Source organism: Pseudophryne corroboree, chromosome 7 (assembly GCF_028390025.1).
Source record: "Pseudophryne corroboree isolate aPseCor3 chromosome 7, aPseCor3.hap2, whole genome shotgun sequence".
NCBI lineage: Eukaryota > Metazoa > Chordata > Amphibia > Anura > Myobatrachidae > Pseudophryne > Pseudophryne corroboree.
Genome location: NC_086450.1, coordinates 304,259,849 through 304,287,109, shown reverse-complemented (window position 1 = coordinate 304,287,109; position 27,261 = coordinate 304,259,849). Strand labels below are relative to the sequence as shown.

Below are 27,261 nucleotides of genomic sequence, written 5' to 3'. Positions count from 1 at the left end.
TTTTGATGGAAACTGGGACTATACACTACTGTCATATATATGTAAAGTACAAAGTAATCTGCCATGCTATTAAACAGTAATTACACATGTTACATGGTAATTTCATGAAATGAAAGGAGCAATTTTACAAGAGTAACCTTTTATTTTGCAGGTATGCATGGGACACTAGTGATCTTACTACCCCTCAGTCTGATTCTGATGATATTTGGAGGAATGACTGGATTTGTTAGTATACTCGCAAGGGCGTACCTGCTGCTGCTATTGGCAGGAATGCTTTTTCTATTTGGAGGTAATGTATACATTTATTTTTAGAAAGTTGTATCCATTTATTTCATGTTCATGTACATGCATGTATCCCTATGTTTTTATTTTATACACTAAACTTTAAATAAGAGCACCATTAGTAAAGTACTCTACAGTACTGTATGTATCAAGTTCAACCTACAGTATATGCAATAAATAGTGGAAAACTGCTCTAATCAAGCTGGTAACAATCCCCAGGTGCTGCGGGAGGGGGTTACTCTAGACAAGAAATACAAAAGGGATTTTCCCACGCACTCTGCTGGCTGTTAGTAAGAAGAACTAGTATATACTATGTAATAATAGGAAATTTAGAGCTCTTCGTTACATATGTTTTGCAAAAGATATGATAAGCCTCAAGGCCACTTCACGGCTGCTCTATTGCTGGAGGTCCCTAACTAAGCATAGGTCCAAGGCTTGGACCCCACAAAGTCGGCTCAGTATATCCCTGTTTTAGACCTTCTCTATAAATACTGTCATGGTATACAGTATGTACCAGTGAAGTGAAATGAGGTCAATAGCTGGTGAGACACTGGCAAATATCAGAGACAGATTTACACATGATGATAGTTATAAGTTATAAATATATTTTTTTCTGCATTATTCAAATCATTTTTATAGTCAATACATTGGAGTATATTGGTGTATGACAGGTGAGGCACTGCCTCTCCTGCCTACCCTGAGTGCACTTCCCGGGTATGCACAATAGGAAACTTGTACTGCACTTGTAGTTCATCATGCCAGCAAAATTATATGCATTTCCATGTCTCTTGTAAATCTTGCATACCTATTTTAAAACTTGTGCAAAGGTAATGTATTTGTATTAATTGCTTAATACAGGTTCTGGCGCTATGACTGTGCTGGTCCTCTAAGCTGCTATCAGGGTGAGAGACAGTCAATCTCTCATATAACTGGAAATTACACAGATAAAAGAAAAAAAAACAGCGCTAACGATAATCTAAAAAACAGGTGTTTTCATAAAATAAATCACATTTATTTAATGATACTCAGCATGTAAAAGTAATATCATTTTGCACATATAAAACCATAAAAAGTAGAGCCTCTATAGCCAGTCTCTGACCACCGACAATTGATATATATATAGGCACACCTATTAATAATGGTAATGTCCCTGTGACCGGTCACAATATCAACAGGATCCTTAATAGCAATTTGTAGACGTATCCAATCTTGTGGTATAATTACCAGAATTTTAGTGGATTAGCCGGGTATCCCATCTAGCGAAGGTCCAGAGGCTGTCTCCGATCCGACACAGATGTTTGGTGGTTATCCCTGTATTAATTTTCCACGTCCATGGATAGGAAATGTCCAAAATGACAATGACTGCCCAGGTATCCTGATGGTGGCTTCCAAAAGTCAGGGTCAAGGCTGGTCCTCTAACGCGTTTCGCTGGCATTTTGGCAGCTTTATCAACTGAAATTCTGGTAGAGGCTCTACTTTTTATGGTTCTATTTTAAAACTTGTATTTTTTAGTGAAACTTAGTAATGTTTGCTTAAGAAAGTATTTTGACAAGCAGGGGCTTTTTTAAGATAGGAGAAGTCTCCGCATCCTGAATCCGTGCGGGTTGCCTCCTCTCTGTCAGCAAGCAGACTACTGCCAGAGTCTACTGCGCATGCACAGGTCTTTGGGAACATGTCACCCACACCTTGTTCCTGGAGACATCAAATTGCACATGCAGAAATCACTAGGAAAATGGCCACGACAGCCATTTTCCCAGTTATTTATGTCTTCACTGCCAGCCAGAGCAGGCCCTAACCAATATGAGGCCCTAGGCAAGAGTTTGGCTGGTGCCCCCTAGCACTGCTGCTAGTTCTGCCTCCGACCCTGCACATCAGCCAGCACCTTCACTCCTTGACCATAGTAGTCCTCATATTGGTGTTCCTACCCCCTATATTTTAAATAGGAACAGTGCGCACATTCAGCTCACAGCCCAAAAAGGGGAGTGTTCTTGCTGGGAAGAGGTATGGTCACACAATAGTACCCCTAATTCAAATTACGCTACACAGTAGTGCAACTTTATTCACATTATATCATGCCATAGTGTCCCTAATTAACGTTACATCACACTGAATTGCTCCTCATTCACATTACACCATACATATTCCTCTTTATTCACATCAGATCACACAGTAGTGCTCTTTCTATATGTTATGCCGCACACTAGAGCACCTCCTACACATAATGCCACATATTAGTAATGCATTTATACGCATAATACCACATATTAGGAATGTCCTTATAAACAGAATGCACCTTTCACATTATGCCAACCTTTAATAATGCCCTTATACACATAATGTCCCTTACACATATGCCGCACATTATTAGTGCCCTTATACACATAATGATGCACATAGTGCCCCTTACACATTTGTTGCACATTATTAATGCATTTATACACATGACACACATAATGCCCCTTACACATATGCCGAACACTATTGCACAACCAACCCACTCACACACAGCACTCACACGGCTGCTAACACTGTGACCTCTGCCTCTGCTTGGATACAGATGTGTCCTCATACATCTTGCCTCAGTACGCCATGCAGCAGGAGATGCCTGGTGTAAGTGAGCTGGCAACTCTGCTAATGTTGGGTGCCTTTTTTTGATGAACTGTGTGACTAGGATGCACAAGCAGCTGATTAAAATTATATGCAGCATGCCTATATTCTGTGTGTGACTAGCTGCATATGAAATGCTATGTTACAGTGATTTCCAGAAAACACTGTGATGTAAAGTAGCATTTTGTATACAGATACATCCGCAGTCACACACAGAATATAGGCATGCCGAATATCATTTTAATCAGCAGAATCTGCTTGTGCCCCTAGCCATACCAAATGCCCTAGGCATTTGCCTAGTTTGCCTATGCCTAGGGATGGCTCTGGTGCCAGCCACAGGACTCCCAAGTGGTCAGAGCCAGCCCTAACCAATATGATGCCCTAGGCAAGATTTTGGCTGGTGCCCCCTAGCACCACCGCTAGTTCAGCCTATGACCCTGCACCCCTTTCCCAGCACCATCACCCCTCACCCATAGAAGTCCTTATTTTGGTGTTCCTACTACCTATATTTTAAATAGGAACAGTGCACCCAAAAAGGGGTGTGTTTTTGCTGGCAAGAGGCATGGCCACACAATAGTACCCCCAATTAAAATTACGCTACACAGTACTGCAACTTTATTATCACACTGAATTGCTCCTTATTTACATTACACCATACCATATTGCTCTTTATTCACATTAGACCACACAGTAGTGCCCTTTCTATACGTAACACCACACAGTAGACACCTTATACACATAATGCCACACATTAGTATGCCTTTATACATATAATACCACACAGTAATGCCCCTTACACATATAACACACATTATTAATGTCCTTATAAACATAATGCACCTTACACATTATGCCAACCTTTATTAATGCCCTTATACACATAATGTCCCTTACACATATGCTGCAATTAATAGTGCCCTTATACACATAATGACATACATAATGTCCCTTACACATATACTGCACATCATTAATGCCCTTATACACACAATGACACACATAGTGCCCCTTACACATATGCCGCACATTATTAATGCATTTTTACACATGACATGCATAATGCCCCTTACACATATACCGAATACTATTGCACAACCAACCCACTCACACACAGCACTCACATGCCCATTTACACTGTGACCTCTGCCTCTGCTTGGATACAGATGTGTCCTCATAAATCTTGCCTCAATACACCATGCAGCAGAAGATGCCTGGCATGGGTCAGCTAGCAGCTCTGCTAACGTTGAGTGTCCTTTTTGATGAAAATGCATCTTATTTGCATTGCTATGTGCCTAGGATACACAAGCAGCTTCTGCTGTTTAAAATGATATTATTCTGTGTGCAACTGTAGCTGTATCTGCATACGAAATGCTACAAGCAGAATATAGGCATGTTGCATATCATTTTAATCAGCAGAAGCTGCTGGTGCCCCTAGACATAGCCAATGCCTAGGCATTTGCCTAGTTTGCCTAAGCCTAGGGCCGGCTCTGCGAGTGGTAAGTATAATTATATGGGTGCAGAGTGTGCGGTGTGACCCCCCTGGACCCAGGGGCCCATGTGCACCACACACCATGCACCATTATAGATACACATGTGATAAGTTATTTTTAGGAAGAAAAGTACTGCTATTATTAGTGAAATCTAAAGCTAAGTAAAATACTTTATTTGAGAGCTTCATAGGCTGGGGGAAATGACTGTGAAGGGCATTAGCTTCTTAATGAGCTCACCCTTCTTAAACTGAGTGCGCAACATAAGCTTTTGCTGAAGCTGTGGGTGTAGCTTCAGAGTATGGTCATGTAATTAAATCAATATAGGCTGTTCGTGCAGTCAAAGAGAAGGGACTGGGGTCCAGTATTAAACTCTATCTACAATATTTCAAAATTTGACTTTCTAAACTACCACAGCATACCGGTTATTTAATTTGTTTAGCAAAATAAAACATGGAGAGTTTTCTGATCTCTAATATATTAGGTAAGGTGCTTCATAGATTTGATAAAAAAAACTGGCATACTGTTTCTGTCAACTAGTGGACACTTGTTAAATCTAGCAATCTGGAACACAGAACAATTATTTTCATTTGTGGTGGTATTGCTTTAAATAAGGTATACTTGTTATGCCAATCAATTGAGTCTAGAAAATTCACATGGTCTCTTCCTAGCCACTCTGATGCAGTAGTGGTTAAGAATAAATATATGGCACCAATAAGAATAAATATGGGGCACCAATAGAATATAAACAGGAACAACATAGAGATGGCTTTTAAGAAAACATAGAGTAGGTCTCACCTACAACATCTTTCTGATAGGATCTCATACAGGTTTAAAAACTAAGAATACTGTAGTAAGACCTTCCTATCATTTTAATCTATTAAAGAGGGATGAGAGAGAGAATGGTAAAATTGAGCATACAGTTTTTAGCTATATACTGTAGGAAAGTGCAGTTATTCCATGCATCTATTTCAGTTCAGTAATACTGTACACATAATAAATCCTTTGAAAAAGCTGCTAGCTGACAGCAGCGAAACGCGTCAGATACATCAGGACCCAAGCCTGGATTAATTGCTGGAAGACCGAACCACCGCCATATCAATCCAGATTACAATCTGTTTATGGAGGATTCCAATAGCAAGTCGAACCGATGATTTCTTTCCACCGCATCGCATGAGGAGCTCACCATCTATAACTCTGGAGCATCACAACCTCTAGCGGTAACCTGCTACTAAATCGGACATTGCTTATCTCCTTAAATTGCTTGAACTGGACATTATACTCTTTTGGGGGACTATATAGGAACGGACTTTCCACTCTTCAATCATTTCCAATTCCTGCTAACTTGGGTAACCTAACTAATACATACAGCTCAAAATTGCATGTTTTTTACTTTTCATTGCATATTTTAATGTTGCATGCCTATGGTGTATTCACCACATTATTTTAGATATTTTAATATTAAAAAGTATTATTAATACATTTATACCATTGTTGGTACATCTTTGGAATAGAGCAGCCTCTATATTTGTTTTTTGTTTACCTCTGTGGGGGTGACTTCCCCTATTCCGAGGCCGCAGCTTGTTGGAGCATCCCATACTTAAGGCGCCCGAGTATCCTGGGTAACCGAACTTTACAGGGCACTGGGAACTGGCTACGTCTGACACACACAGCAGAGAAGAAAGTGGAGTGACATGGGATTTGTAGTTATGTCTGTTACCTCTCAGACTCTGAGCAGTAACGGAGAGACTACAAATCCCATGATGCATTGCACCCTTTAGAAAGATGGAGCTACAATAGTCAGCTATCCTAAGCGGCAAACAAAAAAGTTACACCAGCAGCCCACCTTAGCTGTGACTCTTTTGTAATGCTGCTGAGCTGAGACTTCTCCAACTCAATGCAGCCCTGCATTCAGCGCTGAGTCACTGACACCAGCAGTGATTGATGGAAGCAGAGCAGCACCCTTCACCTCAGGCTGAGTACAAAGTGAGAGGACTGTAGGTAACACAGCTGGCAGTACACACACACTCATACCACTTTTCCACCTACGTACCGTGTCCGATCCGGGATGTTTAACACGGCTACAACCCGTGTCGGCTCCCCCGTTTCCACTACACTTCGACACAGGTTATTCCCGTGTCTGATCTGTTTCCACCTAACCCGGGTAAGCTCTGTAAAAGCCTATTGCTGTCATTACAAATGGACTTTTTACTGTCTCATCAAGATGATGTCATCAAAAGGACCAAAATAGAGGGGTGGGGCCTGCTCACAGCATTGCAGCAATGGACGCCGGTGCAGTAGCTGTGTCTAGCATGGAGTCGCAGACTGTTTGCAGTTTACTGCTGCTTTCTGCTACAGACAGCTTGATGCAGCTTTTCACCTTGTGCTACCTACTGCAGAGCTGGAGAAGGAGAGCTCAATTCTTTGCAGAGAGGGCTACCTATCGACGCAAATATTTTAAAAGGAGGAGAGCGCGTATATCATCCACTGTTGTTATTTCTCTCATAACAATGAACTGTACACCAAGCCGAAGAATGTGGATGAGAGATCGCAGACATGGGGAAGCATTCATGCAGACTATTCTAGCATATCAGGAGGAGCAGTGGAAGGAAAACTTCAGGATGTCTCGCGCTACATTCGAGTATGTTTTGGAACTACTGTCCCCCGCAATAACCATGCAGACCACCAGGTTCCGTAAGCCCATTGAGCCAGCCAGGAGATTAGCGATTGCTCTCTGGTGGTATGCTACCCCTGGAGAGTATCGCACAGTTTCCAGTTTATTTGGAGTAGGGATTGGCACGGTCTGCAAGATTGTCTACCAGGTCACGCGGGCATTGCTGGATACCATGTACCATCGCTTTATTTCCTTGCCACAAGGACAGCGGCTAGATGAGACTATAAAAGGGTTTAAGAAGCGTGGCTACCCACAGTGTGCTGGTGCCATAGATGGGACCCACATCCCAATCATCGCCCCCCGTGACAACCCAGCAGACTATTACAATCGTAAGGGTTGGCATTCCATTGTTCTGCAAGCGGTAGTGGACCACAAATACTGGTAAGCACTGTTTCACTAATGTGTTTGAAATAGGCTTGGCCTGTTTTATGATAATGCATAAACCTTTATTTTTAGTTTCACAGATGTCTTCATAGGGTGGCCCGGACGGTCACATGATGCAAGGGTTCTCGCCAACTCCGATCTTTACAGTATTGCTGAGGACAAGCTTGGTGGATGGCTTTTCCCTCGAGAGGTAAGATTATTTATTACTTAAACTAATGTTCGCCCATAAACCAATAGTCAAGTTTTACCCCTGTAATAATATTAATGTTTTATTAACAGAAATCAGTGATCGTACATGGTGTGGACATCCCGGTCCATCTCAATGGTGATGCAGCATACCCATAACAGCGCTGGCTAATGAAGGGCTACACCCAGCATGTTCACTTATCCCCCGAACAGACATCATATACCCATGCCCTAAGTTCGGCCTGTATGGCAGTGGAGAATGCGTTTTGGCGTTTAAAAGGACGCTGGCGCTGCCTCATGAAGAGGAATGATGTGGACTTGAAAATAATGCCAGATATAGTAGCGGCCTGCTGCATTCTCCATAACATATGTGAGATTCAAAAGGAAAACTTTCTCCCCGAGTGGAATATACATGATCATGGGGCGGGGGTCGCTGTACATGATGCACCAGGCTTGGTGGGGGGGCATGACGCTGCCAGCGAGTGCATAAGGGCCACCATTGCAGCTAATCTTCAAACAATGTTGCAGTAGAGAAGACAGACAAGTTTTTGTGTGCAAACAATTTTTGTTTATTTCGTTTTTCAGTTATAAAAATTTGGTTCAAAAGTTGTTATTATATTTTTTCTTTTAAACAGTTGGCACACATTTTCTGAGGTAACAATATAAAATATTTAAGTGCAAACATGTCACTGTAAAATTCCACATAACGCAAGGGGTCTTCAACATGTGTCCGTCCAGCTGTTGTGGAACAACATGTACCAGCATGTGTTGCTATGTGTTTCCACAACAGCTAGAGGGCCACATGGTGAAGACACCTGCCCTGAGGTAAAAGAGTAAAGTGCAAACAGGGCACTCTGTAAAAAAAAAAACCTAATGTTTGGTTTGGCAGGTATCGGGTTACCCCCAATATTTGGATCACACTGCCGCACATTTTCTGAGGTAACAATATAAAAAGGTAGCCCCAATATCTGGATCCCACTGCCCATTTACTGAGGTAACAATATAAAAGTTTAAAGTGCCAACAGGGCACTCTGTAAAATAAAAATAATGTTTGCATTTGTAGGTATCAGGGTTGAGGATACAGTGCAAACAGAACCTTTAAAACACAAACATTGTTTTATAACCCGCTGCTCTAAGGCAGTTGTCTATATACCCAAAATTCTGAGGATTGCGGGATTTGTGTTGGGGGATTTGAGGGAGGCTCATAGTTGTATGGACCATATGGGTGCTGTGGGTAGGCTGTGTCTTGCTGTTGTGTTTGTGTGGTATTCCCTATGGTACGTGCAAACGTGCGTTCAAAAAATGTTATCTGCCTATCATGCATGGTCATTAACTGACTCATAAAAGTTTGATGCATTTCTTTTTCTGACACAAGAAATCTCTCAAGCCGTGCATCTTCCTGGGCATTGAGCTCACTATCTGCCTCACGCAGGTGATCCACGATAATGGACTTCATTGCTTTGACCGTTTGTTCTGTTTTGTTCAGTTTCTTTTTCCGCTGTGGATCGTTGTAGACTGTGAAGGAGATGAAACAGAATGTAAGCAACAATATAAAAATAGCAGTGGTAGCATATACGTGTTTGTGGCCTTCTCCCACCTGCACACTAGCTATACTCTGCAACATTACCATGCCTTTACATATAGGGACTGCTGCAACTGTATTTGTAATAGTAATACTTACTATTTGAGCGCAAAGTCGTGGTCTTGGGGGGTTGCGACGTCTCCGCCTGAGACTGTGGTACGTCCTCAATAGTGGCACTGATGGAATCATCATTGACGGTCGAGTCTTCGAAACTGCTGTCCGATATAAGCAGCGGGGATGATGGGCTGCATTGTGAGCTGGGAAGGCTGTGATGTGTTTCGTCACAGTCCTCGTCGACTGACATCTGGCGACTGGCAGAGCTGGATGACGAAAGTGCTATGGGATTTGTTATCGCAGTTTTGCCGAAGACACTATAGCATAGGTCATAATATGGCCATTCCATACGCCCAGCACCACTTTTCTTGCGGTTATGGTCGTGTACTTTGGTGAATTGTCTGCGTAGTGCCTTCAATTTGTTAACGACTTGTTGCTGGGTTTTTTGGATGCCCCTTTCTGCCAGCATAAGGGATATGTTCTTGTAGACGATAGCATCCTTAACTGTTCCAGTCACCTGCCTTCTTATTTCTTCCTCTCCCCGAATATTAAGCAGCTCTTTGATCTCTGTGTCTGACCAGGTATGGCTAGCCATGTTGCTGTGCTGGAGCTTCTGCTGCTGTATATTGTCTGTTTGTTTGGAAGCTGCTGCAATAAAAATATCTGTATGTACCCAGCGCGACTTCAGAGTGTTTTGTTTGCAAGCTGCCTCAATGCCTGCATGTGCCCAGCGTAGTGTTGTTTGCTGCTGCGGTGCCTGCATGTGCCCAGCGTGTTTCCCAGGGATGACATCATCTTCCAGTGCCCCAGAAGCAGCCAATCAGCGTCTCAGAGCGTTACTCGGGTCTGAAAACACGTGTAATGACCGTTTCCACTGCACCGCTATCCGTGTCATTAGCGTGTTCTACCCAGGTAAATAGCCGGGTTGGATTCCCGGGTCACTCAACCCGTGTTGACCCGTTTCCACCTACTAAAAATCCGTGTCGATGCGCGCCCCCGTGCAAAAACACGGGTAAAAACAGCCAGTGGAAAAGGGGTATCAGAGAGTGACTGGTGTTAACCTTTGCAGTTCCGTTAAACTTTATTTTATATAATATTATTTCTTCAGGCGCATGTGTATAGGTAACACATTGGGAGCTTGTGCCCAATGCTTTACCTGCATACAGCTCTGTATCATCTCCAGTATTTACAAAGGATCCTACCATACTACATGTGTGCATGTGACTTATGCTGTATGTTAATGGGATTATAGTGGTAAACTTTTTTTTCATTTCTCAACAATTGGAAAAATAATGCAAATAATATTATCCTGACTAAATGTGCTTTGCAACTGACTATTGTGGGGCTAGTCACTACTACTAAAATGATGCTGAAACTGTTGGAGTGTACAGATTTCAAGCACAAGAGAAATGCAACTGCCGAAGGTACAGATGAGAACAAGCATCAATAACATTAACAAACTAAATGGCTCTAATATATTATTATTATTATTATTATTATTATTATTAATAATAATAATAATGCATGCTAGTTTATTGCAAAATAAACTAGCGATAATTGTGAATAAATGTGATATTTCAATGCTTCTTTCAATACTTAAAAACAAAGAAAAGCTATCTCTCTTGCTATTCCGTAATGGAATAGAAAATGAATTATGATCACTTAAAGCACATCCATAAATCAAATAGCATAAAATATACTTCTGATCTCGAGGGGAATGTATTACATGTAAAACACCTGTCTAATTTACTTGAAAGCACAGTGACAAAACTTGCATTAGTGTCAATAATTCAGTTTTAGCTTAAGGTTGGCAGTTTTATCAAGTTATGCAAAAGACATTCGTGCTCTCTACTTACTGCCTTAAAGCAAAAATAACTGTCTAAAAGTACAGTAAGAAAGAATATTTTTTTTTCTTTACAATATATTTTAATTCAAATGTATGCATATAAGCAATTTTGCAATCAGAATCTCCTTTCTATTTACATAGTACTATGTTGTGTATGGCTTGCGATTGTTCTATATTCAAAATAAAATGAAATAAAGTATGAGCCATAAACTACAGTATATCTGTGCTCAAAATTAAACAGATCATTGACCATAGTGGTTTAAGTACTGTTTATATAATTTAGGAGGCTTTGTCATCCATTTATTATTTTGCATTTTTCAGTCAAATATCCCCTTTGCTGCTGAGGGTTTTCTCACTCCTTTGCTGAGTCCATATTTCTATGTTTGCACTAAGGGCATGTGCCGAGTCATTTTTCGGGTTTTGTGTTGTGGTTTCGGATCTGTAGCTCCCTCGTGTTTTGGATCTGTATTGGTTTTTACAAAACCACCCTTGCATGTTTTGATTTTGGTTTTGGATCTGTATTTTTTGTTAAAAAATAAAAACAGCAAAAATAACAGAATTTGGGAGTTTTTTTGTTCCTACAGTACTACTAACCTCAATAACATTCATTTCCACTAATTTCTGAATACCTCACAGCTCACAATATTGTGTTTACTCAGTTTAAGCCAAAAGGTTGCACCGAGGTAGGTGGATGGAGCAGCAGTAGTCCTTGGATGTATATACTGTGAGGACAAAATATTTAAAAAAGAATGCATTTAAAAAACCAACGCATTATGCAAGGCTCAAGATTTCAGTTCACAAAAAGATGACTAAGACAAAGAATAATAAACACAATATTTTAGCTTTGATTTATTTAATATAATTAATTTTAATTTATATTTATTTTAATTTAATTTATTTAATTTATTTAATTTATTTAGGATCAAATTCTTAATTTCCTTAGAGATAACTTGGGTATGCAGAAAGTTCATTATACAAGTGTGGAGAGTTTATTTTATTTAATTAATTTAATTTAAATGTAGCTAATTTATAATTTTCATTAATAATATTAATTTGAATTATTCACAATGTGTTGATAAGAAGAATTTAGAAAATAGGACAATAAGTTATAAAATAAGGATATGAGCTATGGACACCACACCCTGAAATGGACGGAGCATGCCTGGATGTATTCTGGGAGGATACAGCACAAAATATAAAAAAAAACATGTTATTGTATATAGTGTGGACTGACAGAACACCCCTAGATGGATGGAGCAGCTGCAGTCCCTGGATGTATACTGGGATGACACATCACAAAATAATAATTTAAAACAAAATCTATATATTATTTTTATATCACACACTGTGGTGATAGTGTCGCACAAATGAATCAGAAATATATATAATAATTACACACTGCAGTTGACTGCACCAGCAGTGTCACACAAATTAGTCAAAAATATGTAGAAGTGTTTTTTTATATCACACACCAGCGGTTACAGTGTCACACAAATGAGTCAGAGATATATATAATAATTATACACTGCGGTTGACTTCACCAACAGCATCGCACAATGCATTTATGAGTAGGACATAATATACTGCAGTCTGACCGGCAGTGTCACAGTACTTATAAAAATAAAATAAAAATTGTATAGTACACTGGGGTACAGCACAAACAATAAAAAAGTATGTATTTTTTATAATTATAATTTTAGGCTTTTGTATTTACTTTTATTATTTTAATTTTACACTGGGGTGGAGCCCCTGGATGGACAGACACATCACCCCTTTCAGATACAGCAGACAGAGCACCCATTTTTCAGATACAGCAGATAGAGCACCCCTGGACTGATATGGCAGCCAGGGCACCCCTGGACTGATACGGCAGACTTAGCAGCAACCCTGGACTGATATTGCAGACAGGGCACCCATGCAGGTGCATAAGCTCATGCCAGGCTTCCAGAGGCAAAATAGAAGGTGGTGACCCCGCCAGTGAGTCCGACTAGCACATGCTGACATCCCAGTGACTTGCAAATGGTAGAATCTGGAAGAATAAAGATTCTTTATTAAAGCTAATTGTGGTGAAAAGGAATATTTATTTTTAGGTGCTGGCTGCAAATGATAATAAATATAGCCCTGAGGAGGGGTTTTATCAGAGCTCAGAGAGAGATAAAATTGTTAGAGATAAAGTACCAGGTGTTTGAAAAATGACAGGAGCGAATTCGTTGCTACTTTATCTCTCACAATTATATCTCTCTCCATGCTCTGAGAAATACCCTTCCTTAAAAGTTTTATTATAATGAATAGTGCATTTTCTTAATCCCAACTACTTCTTTCCTTTCTTTCCTCATATAAGACACAGCAGCATGGCTGTAGAACAGTGTACACACTTTGATCTGTTATCAGACACATTCTAGACTATTCAGCTGAAGGGGTCTTCGAATGAGGTTTCTGAGCTTGGACAGCATTCAGCAGTGACTGCAGCAAGTCACTATGAAATGAGTGGCAAGAGATCTTTTCTAGATCAGAAGCTTTCTCTCTTTCTCAGGGCCCCTCTGACAGCTGTAGCCTGGCATCAAATGTCTCCATTGTGCCTGGGAGTTACGCCGCTGCACACAAGGACTAATATGGCAGACTTTGCAGCACTTCTGGACTGATACTGCATACTTAGCAGCACTCCTGGACTGATAAAGCAGACAGGGCACCCTTAGATGATACAGCAAACAGGGTACCCCGGGACTGATACATCAGACAGGGCACCCCTGGACTGATACAGCAGACAGTGCACCCCTGGAATTTTACATCAGACAGGGTACTCCTTGACTTATACAGCAGACAAGGTACTCCTGGAATGATACAGCAGACAGGGCACCCCTTGACATATACAGCAGACAGGGTACCCTTGGTACTGGTACAGCAGACAGGGCACCCCTGGACTTTAACAGCAGACATGACACCCAGTACTTATACAGCAGATAGGGTACCCATGGACTTATACAGCAGACAGGGTACCCTGGCTAATACAGCAGACAGGGTACCCTTGGGACTGGTACAGCAGACAGGGTACCCCTGGACTTATAAAGCAGACAGGGCACCCAGTACTTATACAGCAGACAGGGTACCCATGGACTTATACAGTAGACAGGGCACCCCTTGATTTATACAGCAAACAGGGCACCCCTGGCTAATACAGCAGATAGGATATCCTGGGACTGATATGGCAGACAGGGCACCCCTTGACTTATACAGCAGACAGGGTACCCCTGGAGGTATACAGCAGACAGGGCACCCCAGGACTTGTACAGCAGAATGGACACCACTGGACTTATATAGCAGACAGGGAACTCCTGGACTGATACAGCAGATAGGGTACCCCTGGACCTATACAGCAGACAGGGCACACCAGGACTGATACAACAGACATGGCACCCCTGAATTGACACATCTGAGAGAGCACCCCTTTCAGATACAGCAGACAGAGCACCTGCCCCACACCATGCCATGCCACACAGTACTGTAGATGGACACGTCCATTCAGTACACTCTCCAATGCCGGAGTGAAGATGACGCCAATCACCAGGGACATATATAGAATCCAAAACCCGTAAGAATCCGACAGCGGGATGATCACGTTTTGCCTCATTTTGGAATCTGAGTAAGGCGGGAAGTCCCGAGCCGGATAGCAAAGTTCAGGGGAGTTTGGTTCCTCTGGAACCAGAGTGGCTCATCCCTGCTTTAAACCTAGGATCAAGTATGGTCACCAAAATATAGTGATCTGATTTCAAGAGATTAACTATCCTTTAATCCTGGCAAAACAAATGAAGGGCTTCATCTACAAGTCCGACATCCTTAGCGGAATCACTACATTTCAGCTCCTCCTTCACTTTTTCCAGCTGTTTTTGCAAAAGCCTGATGAGGGGAATGACCTGACTAATGCTGGCAGTGTCTGAACTTACTTCACATGTGGCAATTTCGAAGGGTTTGAAAACTTTGCACAACATGGAAATTATTCTCCACTGTGCTTGACTCAGGTGCATTCCCGCTCCTTTGCCTATGTAATTTCCCGGCCTTTTGCTGCTCCTTCATCCTCTGAAGTATATAAAGGGTAGAATTCCACCTTGTTACTACCTCTTGCTTCAGGTGATCGCAGGGCAAGTTCAAGAGTGTTTGCTGGTGCTCCAGTCTTCAACATGCAGTTGCTGAATTTCGAAAATGGCCAGAAATTTTTCAGGCCACTGGCAGTATCTCCTGCATGTCCCTTTCATTTTTTAAAAATTTTACACCACCAAATTAATTGTGTGAGCAAAACATGGGACATGTTGGAATTTGCCCAGCTGTAATGCTCTCACAATATTGGTGGCATTGTCAGATATCACAAATCTCGAGGAGAGTCCAATGATGTTCCTGAGTTTTTCTAAGAGATTCTCAGTGGTGTGCCTCATACTGAAACTGGTGGTACACAGCGTAGCCTTCCTAGGAATTAGTTGGCATTTGTGATATGCTGCTGGTGCTGCTGCTGCTGCTGTTGATGATGCAGAAGGCCATACATCTACCCAGTGGGCTGTCACAGTCATGTAGTCTTTAGTTTGCCCTGTTCCACTTGTCTACATGTCTGTGTTTAAGTGGACAGTGGGTACAACGGCATTTCTGAGGACACTAATGACACTTTTTTAATGTCCTTGTACAGTCTGTGAATTTCTTGTCTAGTGAAGTGGAATCTAGACAGGATTTGGTATCGGAGACACAGTATCAACTGTCTAAATCCCACTGTGTCAGAATCCATTTGGATTTCCCTTTGTGAGAACATATTCGCAGGGACTGATGTTCACGGTACAATAGCAAGTTTATTAAAGCAGTGTACAACTGTAAACAATAAGTATAAACCAGGAATAATTAGAGAACACAAAATGAAAGGGAGAACTGAGGGGACATGGGATGCCAGGAGACTGTGAACACACAGGATGCCAGGAGACTGTGAATACACGGGATGCCAGGAGACTGTGAATACACGGGATGCCGGGAGACTGTGAGTACATGAAAACGGTGTAGACTGTGGAAACACTTGAGACACTGTGGACTGTGAAGGCACTGTAGCAGGATCACAGGATAGCACTGTGGTAGAGTATGCAACGTAGCAGGATAACAGGATTGCACTGTAGCAGGATCACAGGATAGCACTGTGGTAGAGTATGCAACGTAGCAGGATAACAGGATTGCACTGTAGCAGGATCACAGGATAGCACTGTGGTAGAGTATGCAACGTAGCAGGATAACAGGATTGCACTGTAGCAGGATCACAGGATAGCACTGTGGTAGAGTATGCAACGTAGCAGGATAACAGGATTGCACTGTAGCAGGATCACAGGATAGCACTGTGGTAGAGTATGCAACGTAGCAGGATAACAGGATTGCACTGTAGCAGGATCACAGGATAGCACTGTGGTAGAGTATGCAACGTAGCAGGATAACAGGATTGCACTGTAGCAGGATCACAGGATAGCACTGTGGTAGAGTATGCAACGTAGCAGGATAACATGATTGCACTGTAGCAGGATCACAGGATAGCACTGTGGTAGAGTATGCAATGTAGCAGGATAACAGGATTGCACTGTAGCAGGATCACAGGATAGCACTGTGGTAGAGTATGCAACGTAGCAGGATAACAGGATTGCACTGTAGCAGGATCACAGGATAGCACTGTGGTAGAGTATGCAATGTAGCAGGATAACAGGATTGCACTGTAGCAGGATCACAGGATTGCACTGTAGCAGAGTAGCTACACGGGATAGCTGTTGGAGCCTGGCAGTACTATGGGTGATTTCAGCAGTAGAGACCAGCATAACCAGGACCAGAAACTGAGACAACCTTGACACGATGAACTGGCAACTGGGAGCCTGTGTGGCTGGCCTATATAGTGAGTTCAGGTGCTGCTCACAGCTGTGGTAACAGCTAATTACCAAGCTGCAGATACAGAGCAGAGAGTGCTGAGCACCAGAGCAGAGAGTGCCACCCCAAGCATGGAGGAGAAACTGCATGGATCGTGACACACTGCACTAATGGCGGATACTGGATGCACGTCTAACACCAGCATAGTTGTTATGACCTCAGTAATCCTCTTTGCAACTGGGTGACTGCTGTCATTCTTCATTTCCTTGCAAAGGATTGTTGAACAGTCAGTTGTTTTGTTAAACCTCAAATGATCTTCATGGTCCTTTTCTGAGATGACAATCGACTCCTAGCAGTAACAGATGCAGCAGTAGGTATAGCAATTCAGGATCCTCTGGAGGAATCCCGGATAGGTGTCAGTCATGCCTATGAAAATGCATACAAGACTACTTCTGATCCTGAATAAGGAGGAAATTGATGATGAGGGTGTTGGTGGTTTGGATTGCAGCCACTTGGATCCAACAGAGAAAAGGGAGCTAGGTGTCGCTGGACTTGTTACATTCTTAGCCACAGTTTCTAAATTTGAAAATGACTTTTGATGAATGTGCTGCAAGTGATTTACAGTATAAGAGATGATGTTCCTAGGTGGTTAACGTCCTTACCCCTACTTACTATGGCTTTACAAAGGCTACAGATGGCTTGACACTTGTCCAGATTTGGGTAGAAATAATTCCACACAGCGGAGGTGGATTTTTTTGTCTTTTGCCCAGGCATGACAATGGGCTTTTTCATAACATGGGCAACAACTATCTCCACTGGAGCCTTATTTAAACAAACAACATCACCATCATCAGAATACTAATCGTCAACATTCTCATTAGCGCTTGCTACACCAATATCCTCCTCATCCTGGTGAACTTCTTCCGTGACATACTCAATCTCAATGTCAGCACATTTACTGGCACAGCTCCTCCCAACACTTGCAGAGGGTGTTTGAATGGTGGAAGGCACCTCCTCTTCCAGTACAGTATTGGAAAAGTCAGGCTCATACATTGCAACCACGGACACACTTGGATGGGAATTGGTGATATTTCTGAATGCACAGTTGGTTCCTGTGCCTTAACAAGATTCATTTTTTAACTTTTCTACAGGGAGGAGGGATTACATCTTCATTATGAGATGCAGAACCACCAGTCATAAACACAGGCCAAAGTCTTAGCCTTTTCTTGCCACTTTGTGTAGTGAATGGCATATTACCAATTTTATGTTTCTCATCAGCTAACTGTACTTTTTTTATCACTGTAAAATATTGCTTCTTTGATTTTACATGATTTTATATTTTGCCTCATTTTGGGATCAGAGTAAGGTGGAAAGTTCCAAGCCGAACTCGGATTCCAGCTCGGATCGGGAAGTTTGGGTGGGTCCGGTACTCCAAGACCCAGACCTGCTCATCCCTACTATAAACACTAATACATGTGATTAATATATACTCATATAGTAATAAAAAGCTCTGTACTTCATTGTTCTGTACTGTATTATGTTCATTCTATCTGTTAAGCTCCTTGAGTCCTATAGGAGAAAGAGCACTATACAAATTATTATATCAATAAGCAGAGAGTATTACATATACCTGGTACTAAAGACACACTTCTATATGTCCCAAGAGTGATGCTGCAAAGGTTAATCTGGAGTTAAAAGTCTCTCATGCCAAAATATGCTATTCTGTATGTAGAGCAGTTGTTAAAATCTGTGATATTGGAATGACAGCTACTATAGTTGTAAGGGACACTGTTGCATACTGATGTCTTCTCAGTGGGACTGCTGATCAGTGATGGAACTTGTCAGTGGTGGGCCCAGGTGCAAAAATATAATTTGGGTCCCCCTCTTCCATTCCAACCTAATTAATAATATGCCACACAACATTGGATTACTGGAAGAGGCAAAGTGGAGGCTGAGGGTGACAGCAGAATACAGGGGAAGGAAGTGGGTGACAGTGATAAACAATGGGTGACAGGGGTACAAGCAAAATTACCGCATATTGTGATTTTTGACCAATGGTCACTATCGCAGTATCCAATTTGATCAGCCAAAAATGTACGGGAGATCTTGTTATAACATATGGGATCCGGGATAAGCTCCCAATCCCATGTGATTTTGCGGCTCCGGCAGGCCACTTATCACGGATAATGCTTCGGATGCCTGAGACACCCAAAGTATAATACCCATTAAGTACCGGCATCGGAGGAAGGAGTGCACCAAATCAGGGCTAATTGGATAGCCACTGGCAATACAATTACCTGAGGTTATTGATCATGGCAAATTGGATACCTTACCAAGTCAGCTCTGTCTTCCTAAGGTAAAGGGCCGATCCCTCAGGGAGTGGAGCCCACCCTGCTCTCTTCACCAGACCATTCATCCAACATTTCTCAAAATGGTCTGCGGGGCTGCCAGTGGATAACTCATTGCTGGTCTGGGAACCAGTGGGCCCCTTAGTCCTTAGGGGCCACAGTACAATGCACCTGCTGCACCAATGGAAATTCTGCCTCTGACACTGATTAATTCATCAGCGTAACAGTGAACTTATAGCCATATATAGTCAGTGATGATCAGCGTGATGCTGAATAAACAATAATTAGAGGCTGGTGAATTCCTCAATAAAATTATGTTATACTGCTTTTGCAGGAATCACCTGCAAGATTAGCCCTTTGGCAAACATTGATGTGCTAATCCATATCAGTTTTTGTTCAGTAGACTGCTGGATTATCTGGGAATGGTTTTTCTTTGTGCTGTGGTAAACCAATGGCCATGTATAGCCAATTTTAGTTAAAGTGGCACTGAGGTAATCCCAGTTGTGTGGTGATGTATTAAAAAGCAAATCAATAATCACCTTGGTATGGTCACAAGATGCAATTTTCTTAAAAGCAATAACATTGCACCAGTGTAAAAATAGTAGTATGCTGTAAAGGTGCTGCGATTATTATCTCTGAACACCACTAATAGTTCCTTTAAACATGAGAACAAGATTCTTATCACAGCCCGGTAAAGGATGTTTTCCTTTGTAATGCTACCTGGCACAGGCAACAGTTACTTTGTAAATAGAACAAAAATACAAAGTTTCACTAGTCTTGCTAGTCTTTCACTAGTTTCTACAACCTGCAGGTTTTTTCAAAGAAAATTTATTAGATTCATATATGTTTTAATAAATAAATAAGTGATAATTCTTAGCACCACTGCACATTTATTACCATCCTAGAGCACTGTTTACTTACTTTGTTACTAGAAGTTACAGTCTGTTGGATTCTTATAGGTTTACATTATGTATTTAAAACAGTGGTGTATCTATAATGGGTGCAGTGTGTGCAGTGCACACGGGCCCCTGGGTCGAGAGGGGGCCCACAGCGCACCCATTGCAATAATCTCTTCTATACTTACATGTCTGGTGTCCGGGTGGGGGCCCCCTCCTCTCCCGTAGCCGGCACTGCCACTGTTAGCACTCTGAGCACTAGAGACTCTGGCACAGTGCCAGAGTCTCTAGTGCTCAGAGCGCTAACAGTGGCAGTGCCGGCTATGGGAGAGGAGGGGCCCACACACGGCGACTGCACACGGGTCCCCTCCACTCTAGATATGCCCCTGATTTAAAATATTATCTTGGACATACTTGTAGATTGTAAGTGCCAAGAAATTTATTGAGAGCTAACTAACTTCAAAAGTATGGGCAATGTTCATTTCATTATTGTTAAGATGTCTACATCAATTGTTCAATTTATCTCTGTCACCTTCCCAAAGAAAAGAAATGTAATGTACTGTACCTGTACCAGGATACCAGACTTACTTTTTTCATGGCCATTCCAGACTGCTAGGTCTTCCCAGAAGGCCATGAAGAAATTGATAGAGCTAGGGGCATTTCTGCTGTCCATGTTGGCACCAAAATAATAATTTTTGAATATAAGTTCTCTGCTTTTTGATAATGAGGGATCGTAGTTGAATTTAGCAAAAAACTTTTTAGTGGCATTAATCCCTTGTGTTTGATCCATAATAGTAAAAAGTGACTTCATGTCAGTTGTCACCGACAACTGACATAATTCTCCTTCCATGTTAAATTCTTTATTTTTTATTTACCAAGACTTCATTAGTTTATTTAAGGTAAGTAGGTAGACATAAATAGTGGAAATTGGCTGTAACTGTGTTTATTCCAGATACAACAGGCCTCTCTAGTGTGTGACTAGTCTATATGAACCTTTGGTAGGATTTATATGGTGGTTATAAAGGATTTATACATGCATTTGCATTTATATTTTTTTGATAAGTTCTTCACATCTACTATTTTAGTTATATGATCTCTTTTTAATAGTAAATAAGTACTGCCCTCTATTAATTGTCTATAGACCTCATCCTCATACTTAGCATGGTCCATGAATATTACCTGCCTTCCTTTTCAGCTGGTTTGATGACCAGCAAGTTATTTTGTTGTACATGTTTCAATGCTTCTCCTTCTTTAAATGTTTAATTGTTAAACTCCTTATTAGTTTTTTTTTTAGAAATTTCCTTGAAACTATCTGTAACAAGTTTGTTGTTGGTGCTAACATTGGGCCTAATTCAGACCTGATCGCTGCTGTGTGTTTTCGCACAGCAGCAGATCAGGTCTGAACTGTGCATGTGCCAGTGCTGCAGTGCGCTGGAGCATGCCAGACAGCTGATGGCCATCTCAGCCCATCTCAGCCCAGTGATCTGATTGACAGGCAGAGGCGGTTGCTGGGCGGGAGGAGGCGGGCCGGTGGCATTTGGACACCATTTTGGGGGCAAGGTCCAGGCACACCTGCATGCTGAGGGCGGGCCACTGCGACCCGGGCAGTGATGAGTAGCTCCCTGACAGCGTGCAGGAGCTGCACAGGTAGGTAGCTACTCGTCAAGTACAAAAGCATCACCACAATGCTTTTGTACTTGTACGGGGGGAGGGGGAGGGCCAGACATGTGGGGCGGACTAGCCCTGTGCTGGGAATCCCACCGCATGTCTGAGTAACTGATCGTAGCCGTGCAAAATTTTGCACAGCTACGATCAGGTCTGAATTAGGTTTCTAGTCTTAATGTAGACTTCTTGTGTTTCTGAAAATTCCTGACCTTTCCACTGCAGGGTTATTATTTCCTTAATAATTGCCTCGCTCTATGGTCATAGTATCCTTTCCATTTAGGAAGAATTGTTTTAAACATTGCTCATGGATACATTTATGCAAAACAAAATATAATTCCAACAAATTGATACTTGATGTAAGGGTTAAACATTTCATGAGGACAGACATTTCTGTTCCTGTTAATGCATTGACGCTCAAATTGAACATTTTCATCATAGTGTTAGAGATGTTTGACATAGATGAGATGAATTTTCTAGGTTTATTTGTTTTTTAATATTTTCCTGTGTTTACTTCTGGAGCTTGCCCCCATGGTGTCTCTTTTGGTCAAAGAGAATTCCTTTTTTTTTATATCTTAGAGTGGTTTCTTATAAAAAATTAACATCTGATGATTCTGGTTCTAGTTAAAGGGCGGAATACCTATTTGATAAGACATTGGTGCTAAGTAATACCCCTTTCAGACTGACAAATATTTCCCCGGTTATTGCATATGATTGCGCATTGCTCAGTGTGAAAGGGTACTGAAAGAATATACCGGGTCGAGCGTCCCGGCATTTCATCCCAGGTCTCCTGGGTTGAATCCGGAATCGTCCCAGGATGCAGTGTAGTGTGAATGGGCCCTACCCGGTATTCAGTACAAGGGACTGTTAAAAGGCCTCTCATTGGAGCTTTCTTGGGCTCAGAAAAGATGATGTCATCATCCAGAGCCCTGGGAAGCATCCTGGAAATGGAGGAGACAGGCAATATGGCTAACTGGACTGATATGGATATCAGAGAGCTGCTCAGCATAAGGGGGAAAAGAAAATAAAGAGACAGATAACAGGCACAGTGAAGGATGCTATTATTTATAAAAGCATTGCAAACTGCTTGAAGCCAGAGGAATTACACAACAGCAAGTTGTTAATAAAATGAAGATTCTGAAAAAGCAGTTCTTGAAGGTGCATGATAAAAACTGTAAAAAGAGTGGGGCTGGCCGGATCGAGTGGCAATACTATGATATCTGCGCAAATGTCTTTGGACACAAAGCTATCTGCAATCCTGTGAGTCTGTCTTCCAGTTCTCAGTACACTGCTACAGAAGGCAGTCAAGGTCCTGAAGATACACAGACAACCAGTAAAGTCTGCCCACCATCACCCCTGTTAATTGAGGACACACCTGGGAATAGCGAACATGAACATGACACATTCACCCACCTGTCCACGCATACATCTAGCCATGATGACAGTATAACTGACACCATTGATGAGGTCGTGGAAGCTCAGTCCAGTGACAGTGTGACTGTGCAAAGTGCCGTCGCCGTCAACCCAACTTTGCAGAAAAACAGTAAGTATATTTTTTTCAATTTTAAACATACATAGCACAGCATAGGGTTAAATATGAGCCAGTGTTAAAGGTGGGTGGCCGTTTTCTACACTGCTGCACTTCCCCAATTTTTTCACAACATGTGGTGACAATACTGGCAGTCAGGATCCTGAACATCTGACCACGGGAGTTGAGTATGCAGTCAGGAAAAGGGGGTTAGGGTAGGGAGGGGGGAAAGCTTAGGGTTGGCTGTGGGGTTATCCACCACCCAGGGGGACATGGAGGTATGTACTTACGTATGTACTTGGTGACAGGGTAGGGGGGGTACCATAATGACTAATTACTATATGTTCAGGATTGCCATGCTCAGAAAGCCTGCATTGAGAACCACGGGATATAGTTTGCACTGCACTAGATATAAAGATCACTGTAACTTGTTGCAGAGTTAAGCTAGTGTGTTAATGCCACAAACACGTTTGCTAATGCTGCTATTTTTATGAAAATTTTTGAAATTGGAGAAAATCCTGCCGCGCCCTCTGGACTGCTGCGAAAGGTAGATAGAGGGAGATGTCACACAATCTCCAAGGGGGCAAATGGACAGAAAAAGAAAGTTCTACCACCTTAACGCGCTATCCAATCACAATGTATTATAAATATATAAACATAAATGGGGATATCCCAACAATGATTGATTAGTGTCCCAAATAATGAAGAAGTCTCTTGTCTTGAAAAAGAAAGGTTCACGGAAGGGAGTTCTTGAAAGAGGAGAAGAATCCCCGGGGTCAACACTGTACTCACATGAACAAGGGAAAATCAATGTTCGTGAGGGTTTCTTTTCCCATCCGGAGTTCACTGACGGGGTATCCATGGGGGTAGGAGGTTCTTCAAACACGGGTGTATGATTCCCTCGGAAAAAAGTGAAGAAAGTTGGTACGTATGCAAATCCTCATATAAAGGTATCTTTGATGGATAATTTACAGGAGGGAATATCCTAAGATACAGGAGTTGGTATTCTTTCTTGGTACACACCGTACTCACGTTGATTCTGGATGATAGAAGCTCATAAAGGTTTCTTTTTTGTTCTTTTTCTGGTCAGTGGTTCGTCTGGTTGATGTCCTCTTATTAGAACTTCATTCGTAGTGATGGATACTATCCCAGGCGGACCAGAAATATAAGCGGTAAAAAAACCCTAATGGTGTGGTATATCTCACTCGTGTGGAAAGGGTGAGGGTAAAAAGGAGGTGATACAGACAAAAGAAACGTACCAAACTCACATAGACATAAACAGAGGTCCTCATATAAAGGTATCTTTAACAGGTGAACTGAAAAGTGGGGGGAGGTCTTAAAATGGTGCGTACCGAACTCACATGGAAGAGACGGAGAACGAAGCTCATAAAGGTATCTTTAAATGATGTCTCCTACAGGTATTCTATCTTCCTGGGGACAATACTCGCTTTCCAGCAGGAAAGGTAGTTCCAAAGGCCTCCTTCTCTCTGCTTTCTCTCGTGGCACCACGGAAAACAAGCAGAAACAGGGAACCAGTTGTGGGTGATAAGCCGGTCAATTCACGTGTCACAGTATATGGGAGATGGGTATACTCCCAATAATTCCCGTATATATAAATGAAGGGGTTGTCCACAAATTAAATAAAAAAACACAAATTTAATAATAAACCATTAAACTAACATCTCCAATGATGTGAGCAGAAGCACATGTGACTTGGGGGACAGATGAAAAAAACAGAACCTGGATAGTGATGATGTCCGGACCGTCACACTCCTAGGGACTTAACCCCCAAGTAAACAGGTGCCTTCCAAATAAAACCAACGCGTTTCGACATACAGTCTTTCTCAAGGTAAGTGTGTGAAGTAAATACTATCTTTTTATAGCAGAAGATCCCAGTCCTTCCCCCTAGGGGGCGGGGACAGGAGGTTAATTATAAAACATCAAATAAGCCCTTATTACTGGACTGAGAAATAGATAATATATGTAGTATAGAGCAAAAGATGTGAAAAAATACTTAAACAAAACACATGCTTAGAAAATACCAGCAAAACCTATAAAAAACCCTAATTACTGGCTTGCGTTCCACTCCCTTGGAACGCAAGCCACTTCCGGCGGATGTCTGGTCCGGGCCTTATAAGGTCCTAGGAATCTCTAAACTGGGCACTTAATGAAGACGGAGGCCGTCCAAACTGCGCCTCCGTCACTCATAGGGAACAAGGAGAAGGGGACGAATGGGCGTGGGCCCAGTTTAGAGATTCCTAGGATCTTATAAGGCCCGGACCGGACATCCGCCGGAAGTGGCTTGCGTTCCAAGGGAGTGGAACATTTAATCCTGGCCCATACTGTGCCACAAGTACTGCAGCATCTAACGCACAGAGTTTAGTGTATACCCTAATTTAACTTGAACTTATGGGCACATTTATCAATGAGTGATACATTTCAATGTGAGTGATAAATTGCACCATCCAAACAGCTCCCAGGTGTTTTTTTTTATAACAGATGGCAGTTAGGTGCTGATTGGCTGGAGCAAATTATCACTCACAGTAAAATGTATCACTTGTTGATAAATAACCACAGTGTGGTTAATAAAAAAGTGTTTATGCACAACTGTTTGTTCATTATGTTTAATTCTAATGGTTTATTTATTGCAATTTTTGTTTGGGATGGAATTGTTATGGGAGGAGAGAGGGTTTCTTATGGCTGTTGTGTTTATTTTGTATAGTATGTACAAACCTCAAAATAAACAGTTATTTTTGTATTTTTCACTGCAATATACTGCAGGGTTACTGTGGCTATACATTGGTGTAATTGTATCTAAAAGCCTACCAGTGTGCATTTTTTGGGGGGGAATTCAAAAGGTATGTGAAACTATGGTGGTCATTCTGAGTTGATAGCAACTAGTAACTTTTTGCTGCTCGTGCGATCAACTTGACGCCGCCTATGGGGGAGTGTATTTTAGCATAGCAGGGCTGCGTTCGCTTGTGAAGCTCTACTATGCTAAAAAATTTTCCTGCAAAACAAGACCAGGGTCAGACCTACTTACCCTGTGCGATGGATCCAGCGACGAAGGTCCCGGGATTGACATCAAACATCCGCCCTCCAAACGCCTGGACACGCCGACGTCGGATCTCCATGCCCAGAAAATGGTGAGTAGAAGCCCCGGAACACCTCCCCACTATCAATCTTCTTGCGATTGCGCTAGTGATCACTTTCTTCTTTCTTCTGGTCATTGCAGGTGCTGCGCAGCCGCATTTCTGGCCCGTTCGCACCACAGCGAAGAACTGCTGCGTGTGAACAGGTCAGAATGACCCCATATATGCATAATGTACCCAAATGTGCATATCTGTAGACCATGTTTTCCTTGTTTGGGAACTAATAGAAACTATTGTTTCACCATATATACAGTACACATGCTGTTAATGTGTTTCATTTTTGGGCTACAAAAAACACAAAGGTGGTAATCAAAATAAACAAAATATAATTGACCAAACATGTTGTGATGACTTTTCTAATACTCAACTTTTCTAATAATGATGAAAGGGTAACTGTGCTGCAAGGTTTGCCGTAATAGTGTCACGGATTTGATCTGCTGTGGAGTTTGTGTCAGCACCAAAAAATGTACATCCAACAGATGGGTTTCCAACATCAGGGTCCTGCACAGTCCACTCAGGTAGAAATAGTTCATTTTTAAGTTCGCAGATGTTGTGCAATATACAGCACGCAGCTGCTACATTAGGCATGATCTTTAGGTCAACATCATTTCGCTTCAGCAAACAACGCCATCTTCCTTTTAACCTGCCAAAGGCGTTCTCTACCACTATCCTTGCCGAACTCAGGGTGTGTGTATATGTTTC

General features: G+C 42.0%; 1 protein-coding gene across 1 annotated transcript in view; it reads left to right on the top strand.

Moving 5' to 3' along the window:
• The window catches only part of TMEM114 (transmembrane protein 114), a 180,927-nt gene that overhangs the window by 142,082 nt on the left and 11,584 nt on the right, over positions 1 to 27,261 (top strand). The window contains exon 3 of the mRNA XM_063934252.1: positions 152 to 289. Within this exon, the coding sequence (XP_063790322.1) occupies positions 152 to 289 (138 nt within the window). The remainder of the gene's footprint in view (positions 1 to 151; positions 290 to 27,261) is intronic.